Source organism: Mangifera indica, chromosome 15, assembly GCF_011075055.1.
Source record: "Mangifera indica cultivar Alphonso chromosome 15, CATAS_Mindica_2.1, whole genome shotgun sequence".
Taxonomy (NCBI): domain Eukaryota; kingdom Viridiplantae; phylum Streptophyta; class Magnoliopsida; order Sapindales; family Anacardiaceae; genus Mangifera; species Mangifera indica.
Window position 1 is genome coordinate 9155027 of NC_058151.1, and position 16794 is coordinate 9171820.

Consider the following 16794-nt stretch of genomic DNA (forward strand, 5'->3'; position numbering starts at 1 on the left):
AAACATTTATGCATTGTTTAAAATCAGAACCCTAGAATTTCAAACCACAAAATCTCCTTCAAATCTCAATAATCTTAACAATAAATTCATTAAAACAATAGTAGGAAAGATATACTAACATTCTTTGTCATTTTTGATCGCCTAAAAACATGAAAATCGATGAAAATTGCTTCGCCCATAGAATAACCATGGGATGACTGTGGGAAAGGAAAAATTCTTTGAATTTGTACAGTAAAACTGTGGGAAAATTAAGCGGAAAATAAGTAAAACCCTTAGTTTATATATAGGGGCAGTTTAGACATTTCATAAAAAAGTGCATTTTTGTTTAAACCTTATTGTTTTGGCAATTTCGCTTAGGCCCTTAATTTTGGCCATTCAAAATTTCCCTAATTTAAATTAGATCATATAAATTGACTTAAATTAGTTCCATTGCAGATCAAATTACCGCCCATTAACGTTTCAACTTCATTTTGGTGTGGGTTGAGCTTTGGTTTCAATAGCCTACAAACCCTAAAGCTTTTGGCCTTAAAACCCTAAAACTTCGAAGTTCTTAATTCCTGAAATTTTGATCATTTTGCAATGCCTTGTTTTCCTAATCCTGGCACTGTTACCATTTGCGAAATCAACAGAGATTTGAGTATGTTCTTTTTCAATCTTTATCTCTGTACACAGTATAATGTAATTTACAATCTCTGATATAAATTAATCATCTTTTTTTGCAGTTACTGCCGATGTTCTGTCTGATGATCGAGCTAAAGAAACTTATGGAAAACTCATTGTATGATTCATTTTGTTTAGAACCCAAGTATGCTTTTACTGGTAGTGATTCAAATTGTGTTGCTTCGTTGATATGTCACAGGGAATGGTGTTCAGTCCGGTGCCGTTTCAGAGTGAAGAACCCGATCATCAAGAAACTGAGCAGGGAGGCAGAAGAAACGGTGAAACAGAGGGTTTTTTGTCAACATTGCTGGGCCTTAAACGCATTTTTTATCCCAATCATGTATTTTCTTTTCTTAATTACTATGCCTTTCTTAATTTCCTGATCAAATTTTGCAAAGTTTGTATATTGACTACCGAAGCATAACGCTCATGCTATTAAGTAGAGTAGTTACGGATTGTAATGTCTGTCATTTGGTATTAATTTTCTAGTATTAGCCCGACCCTGTTATGGATCGTAAATGGAATTTTTATTGTATCTGTTTAGGTGGACAGTCTTCCTTTTAAGGAATTGTGGGTATTGTTCTCTTGCTGTGATATTTTCTCTCTGTGATGGAATATTTTGTTTCCATTTCTTTAATTATGTTACTGATTGATGTTCTAGAATTACCACTGCGGGTAAATTTCTACACCAGAATCTCAAAAGTTTATCATCCAAGATAGAAAACAGAATCTTGCTAATGAGGTTCATTTGTTTGTGGTTTAGTCTACTAGTGCTATTTAACATATTATTGTAAGATGCCGCAATTTGGGATTTTGATTGATTGTACCATTGGTACTTTTGTGAACTACCAATTTATTTTAAATAATTGATTGCACTGATATTTTATTGCTCAAGTTTGAAGGCAGTGAATAGTACAATATAAACAAACTTAGTAAGATAAGACAAGATCAATGTTAGAGTTCATTTGCCAGGTGAAGACACTACTATATGAGAAAAGTTGTAGGATTTTATTGAATTACTCTCTATTTCATAATGTAGGTGAACTTGTTACCTGAAGTTGATCTTCAAGGTGTAAGTTGGCACCAATATAAGAATATCATTGCGTTTATCTCTGGGACTAATCAAGTTATAGTTCGTGATTTTGAGGATTCGGGTTTGTATATAATTTTATTTTTCTTTTGAACTTTCTTTCAGTTATTTTTTGAGTACATTAGCTACTTACTTTCTATTTTCTATCGGCATTTCTATTGTTGAAGAGATTACTTTTGGCCTCTTTAATCATATACATGCTCATAGAACTTTGATTTTGAACAGAGGGGAAGGATCCATGCATTTTGACTAGTGAGTCTCAAAGAAATGTTCAAGTTCTTGAGTGGAGACCAAACGGGGGGAGGTCTCTCTCTATAGGATGCAAGCAAGTACCATGTTGTCTCATTATTTTTCTATTAATTTGCTTGTGCTAGCATTTTGTCGCAGAATTTTTCTGATAGATGATAAAGCCTAATTAACTTCTTAACTCTTGACTTAAACTTTAGGGGTGGAATTTGCATATGGGCTGCTTCTTATCCAGGTAATGCAGCATCTGTGAGATCTGGGGCTGCTTCATTCTTGGGAACCCTCTCTAGAGGCTCTGGAACTCGATGGACTCTAGTTGACTTTCTTCAAAGTGAGAATGGAGAACATATAACGGGCCTCTCATGGAGTCCAGATGGAAGATATCCACATCTATTTATATATTGACTATTTGTGAGGTGTTATTTTGATTTTATTGGTTTATTGAAACTAGAAATAACCTCTATTGTTTAAGAGCTTACATGGCAATTAAGAACTATAATTAACATGCTATCTTTTCATCCTTACAGTAGTGTAATAAGAATATTTTTCTTTTGCTTAAAATTTTGAACTGTGTTTTACTTTTATTAATCAATCTTTTGGATACTTCATACTTTAGTACAATCTGACCTCTCTCTTGGTTTGTTTGTATTTGATCGGGTGTTTGTTTAATATGTAATTATGATTATCCTTGACCTATCTTTACATGGTTGGCATCAGCCTCATATGAGAGCTCATCATTTACCATTTGGGATGTTGCTCAAGGTATAGTATTGATTTAGATTGAATTAGTTTTTTTTTAAATATTCATTTGCACTAAAAAATTGTTTGTTAGTTTGCTGGATAAATTTAGAATTAGTTGACATTGCTTCTCATCATTTACCATATGGGATGTTGCTCAAGCTATAGTATTGATTTAGATTGAATTACTTTTCTTTTTTAGTATTCTTTTGCACTCAAAAATTGTTTGCTAGTTTGTTGGATAAATTTAGAATTAGTTGACATTGCTTCTACCATATCCAACTAGCTTCTTCAGCACTCTTGAAATTTTTTATGATGTACGCATGTAGAATATAAAATAACAATTGTCCTTGCTTGATGTTAGAACTTATATTTAGGTGACCTGTAAAAGAAGGGAAGTGGGTAGCTATGAAGGCAATATAGGCAAGAATAAGAGTCGAAAACATGCACAATTATGAGGGCAGTTTATGTAGAGCTAGATTCAAGCTGAGCTATTTGAGCTCGATTGCTAGTTCAACTTGATTGAGCCCGAATTGAGCAGCCATTCATTTAAAATTTTTTTTTAAAATTTATGTTTTCTAATAAAAGAAAACATGGAAAAAAGTTGAGTTGTGATGAGAAACGAAAAAGTAAACTTATTTATAATGGGTGAGGTAAGTTGTTAAAATTTCTCACACCCACTGTAAATAAGCTTGCAATCCAATTCTAAGAGTCCCATATCTAGTGAGAGAAATTTCAACAATTTGCCTTACCCATTATAAATAGACTTACTATTTTCCTTTTTCATCACAATTTAACTTCCTTACATGTTTTATTTTATTAGAAAACTAAATTTTCGTAAAAAGTAATAATTAATAAGTTTAAAATTACTACATAAATTTAATATTGCTACAAGACCAAGCCAAACTCGAGCAAGCCCAAGATCAAGCTTGATTCAAATCCACCCATAAGTTTTGAAGATAGTTACTTTTACCACACAAATCCAAACATTACTACCCAAGCCCAAACACCCTACAATCAAACCCAAACAACTCCCACCCAAATCAAAACATTCATCACACAAGCCCAAACTCATTTACCCAAACCCAAGCTTCATTAATCACTCAAACCATAACCGAGCCCAACCTTTACAATTTCAAACCCCCAAAGACTCCTACACCAATTGAAATATTCAAATCATCAATGGAAAAATACAATAGGTCCGTAAGCTTTAGCAAGTTAATTTCAAATGCAAGTAAGGAAGGATGCCAAAATTCAATTGAAATGGGAGAAAAGATTATGTTTTTGGTGTGATGAGAAATATACTCCAACCCACTGTTGTAAATTTTGGCAATTGAAAGTAATGTTTATGAGTGAGGATGACAAGATGGATAACATGAGGGAGGAGGTTAACGGAATTTTGTAGTGGGAAGATCTTTCCTTGCCTCCACCTTGACGACAAGATGGTTTTCAAAGAGACAGATAATGTTAGAACTCATATTTAGTTAAATTGTCGAAGAAGAGAAGTGGGCAGTTATAAAATGGGGAGTGGACAGTTATGAAATAAGATAGTGGGTAGTTATGAAATAAGATAGTGGGTGGTTATGAAGGTAGGTAGTTAATAGGCAAGAATAATAATGGGAAACATGGGTAGTTATGAAGGCAGTTATGGACAAGTGTGAGAGAGGAATTGCGAAAAGAATGGGGGAGGAAAAATGGAGAGAAAACACATAGGGTAGGGAGAGTTCTAGCCTCTTGAAAGGTAAACAAATTAGACAGATTATAGCTTCTTGCAAGCCAATAGGACTGTTTTGGTTTTTGTTTTTGTTCTTTGTAGACATTGCTTATTAATAGTCTTGTATAAAAAATCCTATTTTCCATTCCATTTTGTTTGTGTTGTTTCAATTGGTTGTTTGAGAGTTAAGAGATTTATGAGTTCTTAACACTCGAGTTTTGACTTATTTAATTCTGGTTCAGGTCTTACGATGTGACATGAACTAATCTTTCATGCACTCTCAATTTTTGTTGCCACTTCAATTGCAGATGGTTTATGATATATAATGAGAAGAACATAATATTTTGTATCTATTTACCATTGCATGTCTTGAAGCTCTGCAATATAATGCTACATTGTAAATGCATTATCTAGTTTATTGTATGAGTAGTCTTATTAGCAAAAGAATGCTCAACATGTACCAAACTGGGGATTTTCTTTTCCTCTTTATTCAGTGATATTCATAGTCTTATATAACATTTCAGGGCTGGGGGTACCAATTCGACGTGGATTGGCTGGCATATCAATGCTTAAATGGTCACCAACAGGAGATTACTTTTTTTCTGCAAAATTGTACCGTCTTAACAGAACTCCCTTATAGTTACATATATGCTTTGATTGGATAAACCATGAGCAGTTTAGGAGATGCATCATACTGTTTTTGTTTCATTTTAGTGATGGAACATTTTATCTTTGGGAAACAAACTTGTGGACTTCTGAACCATGGTCTTCAACTAGTGGCTTTGTCAAGGTAAGAATATAGCATTGATGTTGGTGACTGATTTTTTAAATTCATGATCATAACTCAAAAACTATTGTGAATATTCAGATATTGTTAATGCAAACCCTGTGTCCGATTCTTGTTCTTTATTTGTTTTTCTTGTGAATAGTTTTATGAATGATGTATGGTTTATATATGAATTTATCTCCATCATTTTTTTTGCGGGTATTAAAAAAACAAAGTCAAAAAGCAGATTGTGTTTATCCACAGTCCAGTAGCAGTCAGGTTGTGACATACTCTAATCAAAGAAGCAAAAAATATCAGTGGAAACACACCAATTGTGTTTTTTGCTTATGGAAAAGTTGTTTGGTCTTGGGTTAGAGAAGAAAGTCAGACTTCTATGTAGGGGTGTTGTGTAAGCTCTTAAGGATTATTTGGCTGGAAAGAAATAAGTGTGTGATTAAGAAAATTAAGAAAGAGATTCTCTACTGTTTTTGGGACAAAATATCTTAAATACGTGATCAAGTTTTTGTACTGATTGAGTGGTCAACTTGTCCACAAAATTATATAATTTCATAGATTCCTTTGAAAGGAAAAAAAAAAAAATGGTATGCAATTCAACCTTTTCCTGTTTTTGTTTTATAGTGACTTCATCTGGTTTTCTTCAATTTTTACCTTAATTGATTCAAACATAATCCCATAATTTTGATAGAATGATGTTAAAAGTACAGAGACCCTTTATCAAAAGGTGTGCTGATTGACTAAATGAGCCTTGTCAGTCCTCTTTTATGTGATTTGGCTTCATTGCTTGTGAGGATTGGCTTGTATTTCTACTCTAGATGTGCAATGATTTCTAAATTTATCTTGGACTGGACTTTTTTTGGGCAAGGATGGCATAGTTAGTCAGCTAGATAACTAACATCTGTTGGAAAATTGTAGTTTTCATTTAATTTCATGCTTTATTGTTTTTCTTGTAAGTATAATTGTTTTGGGTACTCTGCATTATACTCTGGGAGAAGTCTTTAACCATCCAGCTTTCAATCTTGATTGTCGTTATCAGGGAGCAACATGGGATCCTGAGGGACGTATGATATTGCTTGCTTTCTCTGGGTCTTCAACATTGGGCTCTATACACTTTGCATCAAAGCCTCCATCATTGGGTATGCTTGCTTGCACAATTACTCATAATTAAAACAATCTGAGTGATAATAATTGTGTATTTTATGGATTTGAATAAGAATTTAAACAAGCTTAAGATATGGAAATAAAGTATTTGAGAAATTGAATAGTTCTTTTCCTTTTAGAAAAAAAAACATTGGAACTAATTTTCAGCAGTTTGTATAGTATGGCTATTTTTCTAATAAATTTGCAATAGAGTAGTGTTATGTGCACAACTTTGTACATAAACAACAACGTGTCATCATATGATTAGACAGTTAAAAATTAAAGATAAAACAACACCTAATCACATGGTGACACATTGTTGTTTGTGCATAAGGTTGTGCACATAGTATTATTATTTGCAATATATATTAATATAAAGCAATCTTTCAAATGTTACCAGTCTACTAAAATAGTGCCAGCTTTAGAGAGCTAAAAGATATATACCATTACCCAGTTTCATGAGCATGCGCTAATATATGTCATGAGAAAAAGATTGTCAGAGATAGGATTTGACTGAACCATCCCCAAGACTTGAATAAAAAGTTTTGACATATTTAGTTTCTTTGTGATAGTCTGCTGTTAGAATTTGAATGTTTCAGATGTACTTTCTTCTCAGTTGTGTAAATTGCTTTGTTTTCTTAAAAAACGTATTACTCCCTTGATATCAGTATGGTGACTGTAATTTCTTTCTTTGATAATTCTCTGCAGATGCACATCTATTACCTGTTGATTTGCCTGAAATACTTTCCTTAACTGGCAGGTAGAGATAAAATAAATCATTTCCTTTAGTGTTGCCTAATATTTGAAAATTTGTCATTTTTTCTTTTATTAATTTTATGTTTTGGATAAAATCATGAACTTAATTTATATTATGGGTCAAAATTTTCAAGAAAAGAACAAGCTGTCCTTCAGTAAAAGCAGGAAAGAGTAAAAATTATTAAACATGACAGCCTAGGACTCCCACTCACAAGGAGGACGTTCAAAATTAGCCTACTGCCACAAACTAGCTAACACAAAGACAAATCATTAGAGAACTGCTTCCGAGGTATGATGAATTAAAAAAATGGGGAATTATACAAAAATCTGAAGTTACTGTAGCATAAAGAGATGCACATTTTATCCCATAAAAGGGAGATGCCTTCTTCCAAATGATCTTCAAAGATCCTCATATTACCTTCTAACCAAACTAAAAATAGTGTCATTGCATAGTTCTAAAATACAGTAGCTTTTTCACTCATAAAGGCACTATGATAGTGAAACATCAAGAATATGTGCACAAGATAAACAAAACTATCGTGTTGTCTAATTGATTCATATAATTTTGACAAGATAAACAAAACTATCGTGTTGTCTAATTGATTCATATAATTTTGACTGAATGAAAAAGCACATTTATAGTGAGAATAGAACACCAAAAAATCGAATTTCCAGTTTTATATATCATTGCCAGCGTTAAAACAATCAATTATTTGTCTTTGGTTTGTTTTTTTGTCATGTATCTGCCATACATTCAGCCTTAAACACAAGGTTTTGTTATCTTCAAATTGACTGAGTTTAACAGAAAGAGAAAAACAAGAATTTTCTGAAATTAGTAGAGTTCTGTGTATGACGCAATTTTGAGTACACCTGTAGAAGCAAACAAAACTCATTCTTTTATTTAGTCATTTATTGCATTAAAAATCTAGGAGTCTCCCACTCATGCACCAACACCCAGGTTAAATCAGAGTTGCCTTTTCAGGTGGCATCATAATTTTTAATATCAAGATTATCTTACCCAGTAAGTTGTACATATTAATATGATGATCTACAGGCAGTAAGGTGCATATGTTACAAATATTTTTCAAAATTAGTGCCTTTCATGACATCATCAGACAACTATTTCTTTATGTTGTATTCTGCAGTCAGGGAATTGAGAAGGTAGCATGGGATGACTCAGGGGAGCGATTAGCTGTGTCTTATAAAGGGGGTCATGATATTTACAAGGGTCTCATTGCTGTATATGATGTTAGAAGGAGTCCTTTGATTTCTGTTTCACTAATGTAAGTCGTTTTCTCCACAATTAAGTAACTGCTTGACATAAAAACCTTAAAGTGATTAGGACTTAACAGCTTATATTAAGCTCAAGGCCTATTCAGAAATATCTATATTTGGACCATTATTCATGAATGCTGAACTCAATTCCAACTCTCTAAAGTTTGATCTAGTAGTTTAAATGTTGTAAAAGTTACAAAAAATTGTATTGCCATAAATCTTTTCATGTATGCCCTTATTTACTTGGTATATAATGGTTATTTATCATTTTCATCTACTGTCAAGTATCATTTCATATATACAAATGGAAGAATATTGATGAGGGCAATCTTTGCATTTAGCCTGTAATTAATTTTGATATTTGTATTTTATGAATCAGTGGTTTTATTAGAGGGCCTGGGGACTATCCAAAACCACTCACCTTTGCATTTCATGACAAGTTCAAACAGGGACCATTGCTATCTGTGGTAAGCCGTCACAACTTATTTAACATTTCCTTGTTCAACCTTCATGATTCTGAAACTTCAAACAATTTATTTAGTTATTGTTTTATTTAATATTGAGCATACATTGTTGTGTGAACTGCTTGTTTCTACTTGCATAATGGAGAAGTTGTAACAAATTGTTCACATTGGTGTTTATTGAATTTGGAGACTAGTCATATTGATTCCACCACTTTAGGAGTTTGGATTAATTATAAAAATATTATGTATTTTGTCTCAAAAACGCAGTGCTGGAGCAGTGGATTTTGCTGTACCTATCCTCTCATTTTTCAATCTCATGTTCTTCCTTAGTTAAGGTATATGACTTCGTTCTACTTTAGTTTATTAACATTAGTTTTTTAAACCACATTTTGTTTGAAGTTTGAGTCAGCATACTACGGCTCATCCATTGTTTCTTATGAATGTGTGTAGTAGCCCCAACCAGTGATGGTGGTGAAGAAGACAGATGCAGGTATACTATTGGCTCTGTTCATAAGTGAAACAGTAGTATTATTGACCTTGAGATTGATTATTTGTTTTCCTGTCTCCAGAGATGGAACATGGAACTGTATGCTTTGAGAGGCAAAGCAAGGCAAATGGGTGATGTGATGATTTGGTGGAGAATTGGAATTGAGGGATGGCGTGGCTTTTGTTCTAAATTGTTAATGTGCAATGTTGTTGTTGTTATTTGGTTTCTTAATAAATGATTAAGCTGATTAGAATTATGCCATAAGCACATATAAAAATCTAATCTAACAATGTCCAAGCACATCTTAAGAACGTTACAACTTTTGTTTTGTTTTTATGTTTTAAATAAAAAGATAAAAGAGAAGTCCATGGAAGGAATAACGGGGTACCAATTGAATTGGTTGATAATTAAGACATGTAATTACTTTTTGTTAAATGAATATGTTTATTATTACTAAATATTTTAATTAGATTTTATTTCTTAATAAGGAAATTTGGCATGAAAAGAAAACAAACATAAACAAAAAGATATCTTTTTATTAATATCAACTTCATTTTAATAAAATTGTTGTCCGTTGGATTTTCGATCAAGGGTTCAGATTTTCCACTGGAATGAACCAGATTTTCCACGGGAGAAGAACCTCTGATTCTCCACCTGTATTGTACAGTACTAAAACCCTTTTCGAAAACGTAATAATCGCAGACACAGGGCTCATATTTGGCGTTTTGCACAAGTTAAAAAAAATCCAGAAGTCGAGACTTTGCAAGCAGAAGATAATGGCTCTTCTCCCGTCTTGCTTTAGTACACTGAGTCCACCATATTCATCAACTATGACCGTTTTGTTCATGGCGGCACCCGGTAAGGTTTTCTTTCTCTTCATAACTGTTCAGAATAGGAATTAGGAATTTTTATTCGTACTAAAAGGAGTTTAACTTTAAAAGTTTGCAAATAAGACCCTGATGGGCAATCTCATTTTACTGAGTTTTTCATGCCATGATGCTGTTAAGTTGTTGGTTTTCAGTTTTCATGAAACCCATTGCTCTGCAATTGAGGTCTTGCCCTAGATTTTGTGCTATCGCCAGCAAAAGAGATGCTTTGATTGTTAAGGCTTCAACTGAAACGGAGTGTTTTGGAGATGTTGAGCCGCAGTCTGAAAGTGATAATGAAGAGGATTTGTTGTTGAACGAAATGCCAGTGGAGTCAAAGCTTCAGCTAAAGCTAGAACAGAAGATGAGGATAAAAATTTCAAAGAAAATACGCCTTCGCAGAAAGAAACTTCTCCATAAACGGAGGATGAGGAAGAGGGGTCGATGGCCGCCCTCTAAGATTAACAAATTGAAGAATGTGTGAGACTTGATCATTTTAAGCTGCAGAATCAATGTTTTGGTCTTGAAAGTATCTCAAAAAGTAGCACTAACCCAAAGTCTCTGAATTTGAAAATTTCCCCAAAGTTAAAATAATTAACACATCTTCCAAACATTTTGAATTGTGTTCTTCAGATTTTAAGGGGGTGTTTTGGAACCCTTTGAGGTTGTATTGTTGTTTTCAAACTCCAAAGAGGCCTCTCCAAGTAGATGATATTCATGAGAAATCAAAGATAAAGTAAGTATGCCCTCAATCTTTTTAGGGGATACGTCAAAAGGCTCATGTATGGTAAAAAATCCTAGGATAATCACACATGTGGTTGTTGATAGAATATTAATTAGATATAATTCATGTGGATTCCCAAGAGTGGAAGGATTTGGGGAAGAATAACATAACAACTACAATATGATTAATCAGTTAGGTGCTTAATTACCTATTAACATTATTGGAATAAACAGAGAGTTCATTTCAAATTTCAATCTCTTAAAGAGTAAACTTGGTATTAGTATGAAAATGTGTTTGTTTCATTAACCAAAAGATGATGATTTCATTTCATGCAACAACAAACACTTTCATTTATCCTGCATAAAGCATGTGTAATATTACTGTCCTTCTCATGGCAAATCCCATAACAGAAAAGATTTGAGCAAGTACCCTTTACAAGAAGAATAAAATCACAATCAATATCCATTGCCTGCGCTTCTTCAAATTGTGTTCCTATGTACATTCATCTCACAATATCAATGATCAAGGCAAATATAGAACACAACACTCAAAATCATCTTTGCAGATAAAAAAAACAAAAAATATATAAAAATTACCAGATGATACAAGTAGGAAAAAACACAGAAACAATGAAAAATGATTTGTGTTTCCCATTGTTTTTCCTTCAGGTGATTATTTTCGTCTTTCAAGCCAATTTAATAATATATATATATATATATATATATATATATATATATATATATATATATATATATATATATATATATATATATAGAATTAATGTTTACCTAAATGATAATAAATATGCAATATGATATTCCCCATTATAGCCGGATGTTTTTCCTGATAGGGGATGATAGTTAGACTGTTAAGAGCAGCAAAATAAGGCAATTATAGTTAATTTTTGTTTTCTTGTCACATTTGCTAATTGTTATGTGACCTATTAATCATGCTAAGTATTTTTTACCTAAAAAATGACTTCTACTGATGTTACAATTTTTAAATGTGAAAATTTACAGTATGAAAAGATTCCACTTTTTTAAGTTAAGTTTTCTTCAATTCATCATCACTCATTACTACATATTTACACTAATGAATGATAAAGAAAAAATTTTTGGTTGAATGAGTATTTCTTGTTGGCTTTTCTTTCTCCATTGTCAGCAGTTAATTGGGGAGATAGAGGGTTGAGTTTTAATCTCCAATAACTGTTTCAATAGTTAATTCAACACATATGATAGTCCATGTCTGTTTCTCCATTTCCCCTGTAGTTACATTATTTGTATTGCATGGATCCTTGGAAAAACGAATTCCATTGTCACATACACAATTAATTTTTTAATTCGTATAGTTTGGAAGAGTTGTGCTTTCAGTAAGACGAGGCTGTCATTCTGCTGCAATTCAACAGTAAATAATGGCAAAAGGTTAGTATTTTATAATTCCGCATAGAAAGAATATTATTATGTTAGAGTAGGTATTCTAAAAGCCAATCATCAAGGTTGATTTTATAATTTCATTCAAATATTGTATCATATTTTAATAATAGTAAAATTGGTTTGTAAGGGTTTGTTAGTTTTGAGAGGAGTTTTTGACTGTAAGAACAAAGAAAATGCTCAGGTACTTGACTAAAATTTTGCTAGAAAAGTTCTGTTCTTTCATTACATTTTTCTGAATATATATTATATAACTTATCTCACAAAAATTGAGTAAAATCATTTGCTACTCAACTTGATTTAAGCATAGCCATTGACTTGAACTAATGTACAGTCACTTATGTCAATGTTTTGCTTTACACATCTAATATTATTAACTTTACACAAGTACAAGTTAATCACCAAAACATTACATCGAAGCTACCAGGAAAGTAATGTCACTATGTCACATCAATATTCAACTTCCAACTCAGTTTCTAACTCATTGCTAATTCACTCTAACATATCACTCCTCTTTGACATGCTTTCTAGTCATTCCCATTTTGCTTCTCAAGTAGTGAAACCTCTTAACACCAAAAGTTTTGGCCAAAACATAAACTATTTGCTCCTCTGAACTATAATGAATCATTTTAATTTCATATTCTTCCTCTATTTGTCAAACTGCCTAGTATTTAACTATTACAACTGATTTGTTATCACAAAATATGATAGTAGCTTTATATTGGTCTCCTTGCAAATCTTTCAAAATTTTTCTAAACCAAATTGTTAGATTCACTGTTGAAGTAGCTACCACATACTTAGCTTTTGTTGTTGACTAAACTACCACTTCCTATTTTCTTGAATTCCAACATATCATGCCTAATCCAAAAGTGAAAATATAATGAAATGTGCTCTTAAAATCATCAATTGAGCCACCCCAATCACTATCAACATAACCAATAAGTTTCATTTTCTTTTTTTTGTTGTATAGGATGCCAAAGTTACATGTTTGTTTCACATATTTGAACACTCTTTTTGCAACTTTGAAATAAACCTCACTTGGCTCTTGCATAAATCTAGATAGCAAACTAGCTGCATACATAATATCAGGTTTGGGTGTTGTCAAATAAAATAAACAACCTACTAAACTTCTGAAAGCACCACACTTCATCTTCTTAGCTCCATCATTCTTGCTTAACTTCTCATTTTGAGCTAAAGATTTTCAATCCCCTTTGAAATTTCCATTCTAAATTTCCTTAAAACTTTATTGTTATATTTCTCCTGACAAATAAAGGTTCCATCTTTATGTTGAAACACTTCAGTGTCAAGGAAATAACTCAATTTACCAAGGTATGTCATCTAAAAGACCTCTTGCATTTATTTTTTAAACCATGTTACCAAATTAAGATTGCTTCCAATCACCAACGAGTCATCAACATACAAAGAGATGATCAAGACTCCATCATTGTCTTGTTTCACATATAATATGGCTTCACTTAGACTTTTATTGAAGCCAATAAGTTGTAGGTAGGCATTTATCTTGTTGTACTAGGCTCTTGGAGCCTCTTTTTGGCCATACAAAGCCTTCTTTAGTAGATAAACTTTTTCCTTTTTTTCAGCCTTTACAAAAACTAGGTGATTGCTCCATAAGGACTTTTTCATGCAAGTCTCCTTTTTAAAAAGCAGATCTTGCATCATGTTGATAAATAATCCAACCTTTTTTAGTTGCCAAAGCAATAGGTAACCTAAGTTTGTCAAACCTTGCAACTAATGCAAAGGTTTCACTATAGTCTATACTTTCTCTTTGAGCATATCCCTTCACAAGTAGTCTTGCCTTCAGCTTGTTAATTGAACCACTAGAGTTTAACTTGGTTAGGAAAATTCACTTTACACCAATGACATGTTTATTAAGAGGTTTGTCCACTACTTTCCATGTTTGGTTTTTCATAATCATGTTTATCTCTTCCTGCATTGTTGCTCTCCAATCTACTGATTTTTGCAACTTCTTCATAATTCATAGGCTCAATTTCAACCATGTTACACCTGTTATAAACATCTACAAGACTTCTTACTTTGATCGTTGCATTTTCTATTATCCTACACTTTTTCTTGAGCTATCTCCTTGTTTTGCATTACAACCTCCACTTTTGGCTTCCTTTAAACTACATTTTCTTCCCAATTCCATTGAGAGTTTTCATAAACTTTTTTGTCTTTATGAACTGCCACTTTTTTAGTTTCCAAGTTGTACACTCAATAGCCTTTGGACTTGCAACTATAACCAACAAGTATGTCTATTTTAGGTTTTTTGCTTATCTTATCTCTCTTTATATCGAGAACATATGTCTAACATACACTTCTAAACACACTTTTAAATGATTTACACTTGGTTTTGCTCCATACCAAAGACGTGTGGTGTCATGTCTTTTAAGGTTTTAATTGACAGTCTATTGAGTAAACTAAAATGTTGACTACCTCTACCTAAAAACTTTTAGGCAAGCCTTTTTCAAAAGAAAGACACATGGACATTTCCATTATAGTCTTATTCTTCCTTTCACTCACCTTATTTTGTTAAGGAGTGTATAAAACTATGAATTAGTATTTAATGTTAGCTACTTTTCAAATTTTCTCAAAGTTGTCACTAGTAGATTTAGCACCATTATCACTTCTCAACATTTTAACTTTGTAGCCACTTTTATTTTCAACTGGCCTCTTGAAATGATGAAACATTTAAAAAAAATTTCACATTTCAAATTCAAAAAATACACCCAACACCTTCTACTGTAAACATCTATGAATGGAACATGTATTCAAAGGACCACAAACATTAGTATGAATAAGTTTGAAGTCTTTCCTTAGCCCTCCATGCTTCATTCTTTGGAAATGGTAGCCTTGTTTGCTTGCCAAATTTGCAGGCCTCACATACTACAGTAATTTCATGCATATCAGGTAAATCAACAACCATATCTCTTTTATGTAAGTGACTAAGTCCAACATTGTGGTAATGCCCCAACCTTTTGTGCCAACACATGGTTTCATCAATTGTGCTTGTGTGTTTGTTGCATTTAAGTCAAGTGGAAAGTTTCTTTGTTTCATCTCCATAACCATCACTTCTACTCCACTTGGATCATACACTACACACACCCTATTTTTAAAATGTAGAGAGTAATTCTTCTCTAGCATTTTTCCTATACTCAACAATTTTTGTGTAATATCAAGTACAAAAAGAACATTATGAATGGTTTTAGTACCTGATGGAGTGTTTATTGCAATAGTGTCTAAGCCTTTTACTTAAACAATTTCTCCATTACCCACTTTTAGTCTAAAGACATGGTTTCTCTTCAAATTGATGAAAAGACTCTTATTAGTTGCCATATGGTTTATGCAACCACTGTCTAGCAATCAAGCTTATGATTGTGCTTGAGCTTCATAATAACTTGTAGTGAACAATTGCTCCTTTTGATGTTATTTTTCTTGTTGCTACCCTTCCACCACTTGAGCTTGTTGTTGGGTGGACTTGTCCTTGTTTTTGCTAACTTTTTCAATATGGACAAATTCTTTGCAAGCCTTGCATTGTATTCCGAGCTTGAGCCAACCATCTTTCTTTGCATGGTTAGCCTTTTTGCAATGAGGACAAGGCATAATCTTCCTCTTTTCCCTTTTTACTTATTGTCATAAACTTCTTTATTTTCTTTCTTTGTCAAATGCTTCTTATTAGCATTTGATGTAACTTCATGCCTTCTTTTTTTACTTGTAAAAAAGGCTTCTTGTACTATTGATACTCCATCTCTAAGAGTTTTCTTTTGTTCAACAGTTTGTAGTGAGTTTGAGAGCTATGAAATAGTCATTTTAGTCATGTCTTTAGAGTCTTCAAGAAAGGAAATTTTGGCTTTAAACTTCTCACGATCATAAGAACTTGCTCAACTATCTTGCTTTCAGGTACCTCTTCACCAAGCAATGTTAATTGGTTAACAACTTTCATAAGTCTATCAATATACTCCTTGACAGCTTCAATCTCTTTCATTCTCAACTGTGCAAACTCCCTCTTTAAGTTGAATATTTGCATTTGCTTTGACATGTCACTACCATGAAACTTTAATCTTAACTTATCCTAAGATTCTTTTATTGTCTCACAAGTTATTATTCTTGCAAAAATCATATTAGTGTCAGTTGAGTGCATGCAAGAAAGTGTTTTGTACCTCTTGGCAACTTCCTCTGAATGGTATTTGATTTAGTTTATTGTTAGATTATCTGACAAAAGAGTTGCAAAAATTGATGTCATAAATTTCTTGACTTGTTTATTGTACAACATTTAACTATTCTTCTTAGTTACAAAAGCCCCTTGCTAAAAACAAGATGCTCTAGTACCACTTTGTTCATTTTGAGAGGAGCTTTTCATTGTAAGAATAAGGAAAATGCTTAAGTTCTTGACTAAAATTTTGCT

General features: G+C 32.6%; 2 protein-coding genes across 4 annotated transcripts; both read left to right on the plus strand.

Annotated features, from left to right (window-relative positions):
- Positions 1 to 436: 436 nt before the first annotated feature.
- Positions 437 to 9670, plus strand: LOC123198161 (aladin). 3 transcript variants are annotated; one of them, XM_044612793.1, is made up of 16 exons: positions 437 to 637; positions 723 to 778; positions 860 to 1000; positions 1700 to 1814; positions 1976 to 2075; positions 2197 to 2376; positions 2700 to 2758; positions 4973 to 5060; positions 5163 to 5238; positions 6269 to 6368; positions 7081 to 7132; positions 8274 to 8411; positions 8783 to 8870; positions 9135 to 9202; positions 9318 to 9357; positions 9437 to 9670. In XM_044612793.1, exons 1-14 carry the CDS (start codon positions 580 to 582, stop codon positions 9195 to 9197), a joined length of 1314 nt encoding a protein of 437 aa, XP_044468728.1. In that variant the 5' UTR covers positions 437 to 579; the 3' UTR covers positions 9198 to 9202; positions 9318 to 9357; positions 9437 to 9670. The 3 variants fall into 3 exon arrangements, with proteins under 3 accessions (XP_044468728.1, XP_044468729.1, XP_044468731.1); XM_044612794.1 differs by having other exon boundaries at positions 9321 to 9357; XM_044612796.1 differs by lacking the exon at positions 8274 to 8411.
- A 332-nt stretch (positions 9671 to 10002) lies between these two features.
- Positions 10003 to 10911, plus strand: LOC123198162 (50S ribosomal protein 5 alpha, chloroplastic-like). Its single transcript, XM_044612797.1, has 2 exons — positions 10003 to 10212; positions 10376 to 10911. The coding sequence occupies exons 1-2, from the start codon at positions 10131 to 10133 to the stop codon at positions 10702 to 10704; spliced, it is 411 nt and encodes a 136-aa protein (XP_044468732.1). The 5' UTR covers positions 10003 to 10130; the 3' UTR covers positions 10705 to 10911.
- Positions 10912 to 16794: the final 5883 nt, after the last annotated feature.